At 34.8% G+C, this 9,787-nt stretch overlaps 1 protein-coding gene across 8 annotated transcripts in view; it reads right to left on the bottom strand.

The window, feature by feature from the left end:
• TCF7L2 (transcription factor 7 like 2) overlaps positions 1–9,787 on the bottom strand; it is a 207,401-nt gene that overhangs the window by 121,490 nt on the left and 76,124 nt on the right. For all 8 annotated transcript variants that reach the window (XM_015814586.1, XM_015814590.1, XM_015814589.1 and 5 more), the window contains exon 4: positions 4,457–4,558. In XM_015814586.1, the coding sequence (XP_015670072.1) occupies positions 4,457–4,558 (102 nt within the window). The remainder of the gene's footprint in view (positions 1–4,456; positions 4,559–9,787) is intronic.

The raw sequence follows: 9,787 nt of genomic DNA, 5'->3' as shown, positions 1-9,787 counted from the left end.
AGGGTGGATGGATGGGAGATTATATTTATCACTTTCACTCACCTGCTGAACTGAGTCAAGATTACAATTTATGAAATGAAATATGTAACTAATATATGACTGAAGGCTCAAATGAAGATATGTGAATAGTAACTAATAGTTTGATATATCAGCAGCATAGGTATAACTGGCTTATTACAATTGTGTTTATTTACTACATTTACTCATAAAAATGAAAAAGATCTTTTGGTTCAAAAAAGCTCTCCAGATATTACAGATGTGTTATTTATCTAGTCATGCAACTTTATATGTGATCATATAAATATGTTCCTGAAGTTATTTATAATGCTTGACTGGAGATGAATTAGTTATTTGCAATTCCTTGTAAGAGAAAAGTATGGAAGGATATTGATGAAGAATACAGTGTGATCACATTATTTGTTAGATAATAGCTTTGTAATGGGAAGATTATACAACAGCATTTTATCCACACTAGTTATTATATTTTCCAACCAAAAGCAACTTTCCCATTTAAAGGAAAAGGCTATCCTTTCTTTGTGTTAAATTCAGTAACATTGCACAAACATTAGAATTTTGGCTTTTTGTAAGCACAAATGAATCTATGAAATTTGAAGTAATTACTGGTTTGCTGTATAAGAATGGAAAAATAATAAAATAAGCATACCATATTTTGAAATTTGCCTATGAATTGACATGTGGTCTATCTAGTAAAATAGTCTAACATGCATACAAAAAAATTATTTCCAAAATTATTTTTCACATAAAAAGTACTCTACTAAAGTGAAAGCCAATTTGTTTTTTGCCCCATTTGGATTTAGGCATTTCAGAAAACTCATGAATAGTGGAGCATAAATTTATAAATGATTGCCGTTTCTCCAGTTAAGCAGGAATATAGTCCCAAAAGGCAACATAACATAAAATACCAGTTTTATCCCAAGAGAGAAATTATGAAACGAAATGGCAATCAGCAACAATATTTTCTGTTCATGTGGAAATATACTAAAAGCCAAGAATTATATTTAAACACATATTTTCACTTTTATCCTAGTTTTGCCCCTGTATCTCCATATTCAGGCACAAACATGTATGTCATTAACATCCATTTAAATTATGTTATGTGCAGTTCACAAGGATTAATTTGGGCCAACAAACTTTGAAGAAAAGTTCCTTTGTGAATCATGCAGTAGTAATAATTGCTATAACATCCAGAATTCATAAAAGGTTGCAGTCCTATTCCAAGTGTCACTGCCAAAACCTGCCATTGCATGGATGCTAATACTGGCCCTTTTTGACCTTATATTATACAGCACATTTGTTGCAAGGAATGAAATTAATGGTGCACAAGTTCTTCCCTTTGTAAGATCATAAAATGTGGGTGGATTTCAACCTGCAATCTGTGTGCAAATATCTCTGGTGTCTGTGTTAGTTTGGTGAAAACTCATGTATAAGAAAAGAAACAAGAACTGCTAAAATAGGACAAAGAAACTTAAAATGGTGATGCTTTCTCCCATATTGTTTCAAATATACACATAAAACCAATAATTTGGTGATGCTGCTAACTTAATTCCAAATTCTGTATAAATCTTGCATATAAATTTTGCTACAATGATTCAAATAATGATAACTATTTGTTACCAAAATATTAGTTTGAATTACTGGAATATCTTAAGTATGAGATGGCTTTTGAAGAGAGTCTTAGTGTACAGTTGATATGAAACATGGCAGCAAAAGTTTTAACAGTAAGTAAGCTTATATTATTGAAGTCCTGTCTCAGTTCATTTCCAATCCAATTCAAAGTAGCTTAAAAAAAACTCTTGATGAATTAATACAATACTTGGTAACTACATTAGGTGTTTGTTTCCTCTGTGGTTTCACCCTACAGTGCCTTGGTTCAGTGTCTGTGGGTGTTCCAAATTCTCCTGGCACCACAATTCTTCAGGGTTGTTTTTTCAATTACTCAGAATATGCTTATTACATACTATAGTGTCAGGGCAGTTGTACTATACAAATCCCAAGTATTCCCAAGACTTCAAAAATCTTGTCCACAAGTGGGAAAAGAAACCTCAGAAATTCCTGAGGAATTTGCTTTTATATGATTACCAAAATATTATTATCTGGCATGCAATAACTGAATTTAAGTTATTGCATAATAAAAATATATGTGTAAAAATACATAGATTAATGTATTTATGAATAGTCTTGATTTATAGTTTTGATGCAAGAAAAAAATTCTAATAAACGTGGGACTTGAAGAGGAAAAACAAAAACATTGGACTATTATATAAGCTACATAAATTATTAGATTAAAAAAAATTTCAGATCCTAAATGAGAAATTTGAAAGTAACTGTTTCTTCCTGTCAAATATTTCAATGTAAAAATCTCAATAAATTGAGAATATCAGAAAAAAATCTTGCAATCATTACATTATATCTAATAATCACAATAGAACAACTTTTTATTGAAGTTGTTTTACTAAAGGGCTGAATGTAGACTTGGCTGCAGTTAATATGTGCTAACAGTGTATCCTAAAAAGTAAAGTTATACCTCCAGTTTTGTTTTTGTTTTTTAAAAATCCTCTAGGGAAGTGGGCACTCTCCAGAGCAATATGGAAGATGATGGATGAAATGGAAAACTCAATCATTCTGCCCAAGGAAACTTCATTTTAGTCACTACTAGACAACCTCTCATTATTTCAGAGATGTTTCCTTACCTGATAGAGAAAAAGAATGATTAAGGGCAAAAAAGTAGTGGGAATGGGAATGATTTCCTGCTGGCTTGACTTGGAATCTGGGAGCCCTATCACCCTGGTCAAATGGGTTGAAGACCTCCCGACCTCATCTGAACCAGATAACTTGGAGGTCCGTCGTCGTTACTTCACTGGTGTTTAAACCATTTAAAGTTAGAGTGTCCTAAGGACCCAAGGACCAAAACCTACCTAAGGTATTCAATTGGTGGGACTCTATGGGAACCAAGTTTTTAACAACAGGATGTTACGATTATTTCACCCAGTTAAAGGTTACAGACATGACAGTTTTAGTAGCATATAGATATATGCAATGTTTAACATAAAACATAACATACATATATACATATATATACATATATATATATATATGTATATATATATATAAAATTTATATATATATAAAATTCAGATGTAATTGGTCATTTCAATGAACCACTTCTTTGGTGTGTGTGTGTTTTTTAAAAAGCCTGCCTTTCCTTCCTCCTTCTCCCTCCGCTCACTCTCTTTTCTTCTCCTCTCACCTATCTGGTTGTAGAAGTAAAAGCTTCCTGGATTCTTAACTACAGTTTCCTGTGAGAGACAAGAACTGACTGTACAGAATCTGAACAAGGAACTGATTATCTTCACCATTTCACCTAAACAATGTCAAAGAATCAATAGGATATAACAAGCACATCATTATTAATGATCAAAATATTACACACACACAAACACACACACACACACACACAGAGGTGCCTTAGGCCATAGATTTTGCTTATACCTATTAATTTTATTCCTCTTTTTTCCAAAAAGAAATGTAAGATACAACTGTAAAGAAGCTTTTTCATAATTATATTAGGCTTTAAGAAAAAAAAGTTTCATATTAACCCACTGCAATTTGAGGAATCTATCTGGTATTTCGATCAATCTATAAACAATTAAAATACGATTAAAAATTTGCCCTAAAATGTTTAAATGACATTCTACTTGCACATATATGTACAGCGCATGGACATTCATGCATAAAATATTTTCCAAATAAAAAGAACAGAAATAGAGGTCTGTTTTATAACTTCTACATAGGTGCCAATTGGTATAGAGTCCTGCCAACTGTTACAAAATTGGCAGCCATTTCATTATGTATTTGAACTGTTTGTACCTTTAATTTTCAAGAGAAACATGAATGCCTTTTCTTCTTCCCTTTCCATCCCTTTTCTTTGTATGCCATGTGTTTTAGTTATAAACCTGAGCACATGGACTGTTTCAAATCTGAAATCTGTCAACTCCTCTAAGTTGACAAAAGCAAAACAACACAACACAAAAACTTAAATTAAAAAAATATAATCTGTAATTATTTATTGATTTAAACTAATGTACAGTATGTATTTATCAGTTTCCTATGTGACAAAAAAGACACTTAAAAATAAACTTTTTGCACTCCTATTTCTTACGTTCTATATCAGCATTTTTACAACACATAATACTCCTGTTGCTTATGAGCTGTTTCATACTCCTCTGCAATTTTCTACAGCCTCATCAAAATGATTACTTACATAATTCACTTTAATAAGTCTACATTTTCCACAAGGCACGAAAAAAATTTAACAGGTGACTTTCGCACAGTGTGACATTCTCTCAGTTTTATCAACGGTGCATTTGAGAAACGCTCAGCAACAACAACTGCTTCCCCCAAGTGCCCAAAAGGAAGTCCTTTTTAACTGACTCACCACAATGTGAGCTGGAGATGGGGACCTGGCATCTTTAAGGGCTTGTCTGCTCTGTAGGCTTCCGGCCTGGACATCCAGCAACGGCCATTTCATCTGGAGATACTGGATGGAAAAAGAAAGACGTAGACAAGTAAACATTGTGCAACACAGTAAAAAATAACTTAAAGGTATGCAACAAAATGAAATAAAAAAATAAAAACAAAAAAAACCACACTTTTTTTTAAAGATAATGTTTAACAGTGGTGATGTAAGCAAGTATTTTCATACTATTTCTTTATAACATTTATTTGACTACCTAAAACTCCTGTATTCTAGGATGTTTACAGGGTTTACCTATGAACATTTATTGAAATAAAGAAAAAGGCAAACTTTATATTGTTATCTTAGGACTAAATATGGGAAAAGACATTGTCGAGAGACAAAATGGAAAGGAATAAAATGCAGGGTAAATGATCATTAGCGTCACTGCAAGAACTGAAATAGTTCTATATATCACAACAAAAAGGTCCACTTATATTGTCTTGCTAAAAGGAATGGTAATCCCACATTGAACATTATTTGCCCTAAAGTACAATAACTGAGAAGTTAGAACTTTAAAAATTTATCTTAGAATTTGTACCTGTGATAACACCCATGGATATTTCATATTTAAAAGCTAACATTTTTCAAAATGGTGCGACTAATGGAAACATATGCTAAAATTCTCACTCAGAATTATGCATTCAAGCCAGTGCTTCCCAACCTTGGCAACATGAAGAGGTATGGACTTCAAGTCCCAAAATTCCCCAGCCAGCATTACACTGGCTGTCCAAACACTGCATTAATCCAATGGTCCTTGAATTTCCTTGCACAAATACCACTGGGGATATGTCAAAAGACCTTTTCCCAAATCAGTACAAGGAAAAATCAGAAAGCTATGGAAAGGAGAATGAGAAAGCTAGGAGGTTATGAGCAGAGTTGAAGGAAGAAAACAATTCAGGTAGTTGCCAGCCTCATCTGCTGAAAAAGGCCTTATGTTGTTCAATAAATGGTTTGGCTTAATGAGTTAGAAAATATTATTGTCAAAGTTAGATGGCACCACCTTTCGTCACTCTATTTTAAGAAGGGCCTTGACAAACTATGATGTATCCAGGATTTCAAGAAGACTGTAAGTAAAAAAGCAGGGGTAACCACCATCTCTCTTCTAATTCTGATAAAGCATTTAATATAAAGTGGGGGGGTCCCCTTTCATGCTTCAAGAAATCTTAACACTCGTGCGTACATGCTCACCAATGCACGTATCTGTGGGTGCTGCATATAAACCTACTGCAATAATCTCATGCAGTTTCTGAATAATCTTTGCCATGCTCTAGCCCAGTGGTTTTCAACATTTTTAATGCCGTGACCCCAACCGGTCGTAAGTCAAGGACTAAACCGGTCGTAAGTCAAGGACTAAACCGGTCGTAAGTCAAGGACTACCCAACCGGTCGTAAGTGGAAGACTTTCCCTGCCCGGGAGCGCCGTGCATGCGTGGTTCCGCCCCCTGCGCCAGCCGAGGGGTAGCTGGCAAGCAGCAGAGACGGAGCAGGCCGACCACCAGCTGACCCAGCCCAAGGGAGGTAAAGCACCCGCCGGAAAAGGGGGGAAAAATGGCGTACAAAAAAAATGGCAGACAAAAAAAATGGCGGACAGCCTTGCTTGGCGACCCCCATGAAATGGTTGATCGACCCCAAATGGGGTCCCGACCCACAGGTTGAGAACCACTGATCTAGCCTTTGCTTTGCCTTAGCTTTCTGCTGCAACCCTCCTAAAATGTTTTAGAAAAAAGTTTCTCTGATTCATTTCTGAGGGTTTCCCTCAGGATAGCATAAAATGTGCAAAACTTCTTGGAAATAGGATAGCCATGTAACAAAATGATAAGAGAAATGCTGGGGATAGATTATTAAAATATTTATATCAACAGGAGGTGAGCCTCACTTATAAAAATGTAGCAGAGAACTATAGATCTCTGCCCCATGTTCTTGCTTAACATCAACAATTTATTTAGACCAACAATTTCCTACTTGCTCACCAGCACAAGCAATAAAAGAGCCAGTTGTGGGTGAATATGTGCTCCCATGACAAAGAAGCAATTTTCCAGCCAAGTGGCTGGTTTGCCTGAAACTGACACTTAGTAAACAATCCTATTCATGATGCACAAGCAGGATACAGCTCCCTCCCTCCAACAATAACAACCAAGACATATTCTTGTTACTGAAGTTAATCAAAAGGATTCAGAATTTACAAAGAAAGTTGGTCCCAGATGAGAGAGAATGTACTGAATTTATTAAAGAGTTTGCAATGCAAGCAAGGCAAAAGCTTCTGCTGAACTTTGCCGGGCAAACTTTAATATACCGTGTTTCCCCGAAAATAAGACCCAGCTGGAAAATAAGCCCTAGCATGATTTTTCAGGACACTCCTAATATAAGCCCCACCCCAAAATAAGCCCCAGTTAACATCGTCAGCCAGACAGATGCATTTAGTATCGTATTTCCCCAAAAATAGGCCCTAGTGCGTCTTTTGGAACAAAAATTAATATACGACCCGGTCTTATTTTTTGAGGAAAATGGTATCATGCTGATGTACATGCTCAGAATGTGAATAAAGTTCATCAGCAAACCAGATAAATCTAGATTAAAATCTGCCCCAATATACAGTATCTTAATTTGCAATTTTTGTTCTCACCTCTGATATGTTTAACTTTTTCAGGAAGAAGCTAATATATTGCTTTTGAATAAATTATATTCAATTGACATGATTACCGTTTACATATTTAATAATGTTCTCTTATATTATAGCAAAAATTTGGTAATAAATTCTGGAGAACTTTATTCCTTTATGTGGCTATTACAAGAACAGCTTGCTACAATGCTTCCAACTAGACATCTTACTTCATCTTTTTTCAACCTGGTGCTCTCTAAATATATCAGGAATATAATTTTCACAATTCGTCGACAAGAAGCTGATAGATTGATCAAAATGGGATGCTTTCAGTTTCAAGAGTTCAGATACAAAACATTTCACACTCCCTAGTCAGAATTACTGTAAAATGATTTAAGCTATATTTGTCATAGAATAGACAGAAAACCTTCCCCTATTTATTAAATATTAAAAAGCTGTAGTTAAACAAATGTTTAAACCCAGTATTTTCCAGCAAATCTTTATGGTATAAAAATGCTTTTACAGGTTCAAACTATCCTTCCATTAACATCCCAGTTCACCTGCTGCTTTCTTCATGATCCTGTAATCCTGAAGTTACTCAACTGAACTGATTTTGGAATACAGTATGGTGACATCAATAGCAGCAAATGAACTGCTCTAATCTTGAGCTACTCGTCAAAATAATCACATAGTCAAAAGCAACTTAGTTTGGTAATAATGTCACTATTATTAGAAAGAAGGGGGCAATTTTGGCCTTCCCCTGCCTTTCAGAAACAGGCTTCAAAAGATTTTTTTTATCAATGTTTAACCCAGTTTATTTTAACTAAATATAAAATGCAGCTTTATAAGCATTAGGGGTGCAAGAACACAAAAAAAAAAGTCCAACATTTGGGGAGTTAACATAGAGGATGAATTCTGAATGTTCCTGAATCCTCTCAGATATTCCATCCACTCTACAGTTTTACCTCCTCCAGTTAAAATTGAAAAAAACACCAGCTCTATTGACAAAGAATAAAACACTTGCTTTATTCAACAGCTTCAAACTTGAGCCATAATACAATATTAATGTGGTGGCTTCTAATTCTTATTTTACATAAAAGCTTCATTGTATGCCAAATCTAATCTCCACAGGCTACCTGAGCCCTAGATTTTTATGAGTCTACATTTCAGCACTGCAAGTCTACAGTACACATAATTTTCAATTATGTTAGGACAGGCCAAGATCACTGCCTATATAACGTTACTGGGGAAGGAAATGAGACTCAGTCCTGCTGTTGAGTGAGCTAACTCAATCCAGATGGGAGACAAAAAGGGAGAAAGTGAAAGATGTACTATTGGAATTAGGAAGCAGCAATCTAATCCTGCAACAACTTGCATAATAGAATAAACTGCCAAGTAAAAAGCCCATCATCAAGACATTATTTTAAGTATTAGTCTGGAAACAAGAAGAAAGAATTCTTATTTGCAGAGGAAACATTGCATTAAAAACTGCTTATAGAAGGACGTACATGTTCCATTGTCTTTTTAGGTTTACAACTGCAGCAAAAATAGTTTACATCTATTATTTTCAGCAGAACGAAGATAACAGTAATAGAGTGTTCTATGAGAAACACAGCAGTATTTCTCAACCTTAGCAGCTAAGATATGTGGACTTCAACTGCCAGAATTTCCAGCCAAGTCCACACACCTAAAACTGAGAAACACTGAATAGAGCGAGAAATTCTGAATACAAGTTGCTATAAAGGAAATTTGGAGGCAGAATTAACATAAATTTTATTTTAGTGTCAACATTCCAATTTTCACTGAACATCCTAGGAATTAGGAAATTCAATTTGTGTTAAAAATCTTGGTTTTGCCTGAATGACTCTGTCAATCCGAGAATCAAGTATGAATATTAGATAGAAAGCAAAATTCAGACACAGTTTATAATATCACATTGTATTTATTTGTAAACTTTTCTCATGGGGTGAAGGAACCCTCTTTTTCCCCACACAAGTGCTATGGGGTAGATGAAAAAAATTAGGAAGAATGGTTGGTGAAACTCACAGTGATGTCTCCAGGGCTTTTTTTCTCATAGAACGCTCAGAACGGAGTTCCGGCACCTTTTTGGGATGGAACCTTGTAGGGTAGGCAAGGCGGGTTGTATGACGTGTGTGAGTTCCGGCACCTTTTTTTTTTTTTTTTTTTTTTTTTTTTAGAATAAAAGCACTGGATGTCTCAGATCTATTCTAGCTCTTCATTTTATCTGTACATCACATTGGTTCAACCTCAACCTCAAATTGTATAGAGTTCACAAATATAATTGCTTTTGTATCTGACCACTGAATATTCTAATTCCTATCTCAGGGACAATAAGGATTAGAATTCAATATGCAGTCCCAATCTCTACTCAAACTGAAGCCTCATGCATTCTGATGTTCTAGAGGTTGCATATATATAGGCTTTATTGATAAACATGCAAAGAATACCTAATATTTGGGATAATTTCTCAATTTAGAAATCTATTCTTATTTAACACCATTATTAAAGAAAAAACACAAAGAAATTAGAGATCTTTAGTCCTTATCTTCCTTCCTGCCAGAGCTGCAAAAGTATTGATTTCAGTCACAATACAGAGGCCTTTAGCAGACCAATGGAATAAGTATACAAACT

The sequence above is a fragment of the Protobothrops mucrosquamatus genome, unplaced genomic scaffold (assembly GCF_001527695.2).
Source record: "Protobothrops mucrosquamatus isolate PMUCROS unplaced genomic scaffold, P.Mucros_1.0 scaffold266, whole genome shotgun sequence".
Classification (NCBI taxonomy): domain Eukaryota; kingdom Metazoa; phylum Chordata; class Lepidosauria; order Squamata; family Viperidae; genus Protobothrops; species Protobothrops mucrosquamatus.
This window is presented reverse-complemented; position numbering and strand designations above follow the sequence as displayed.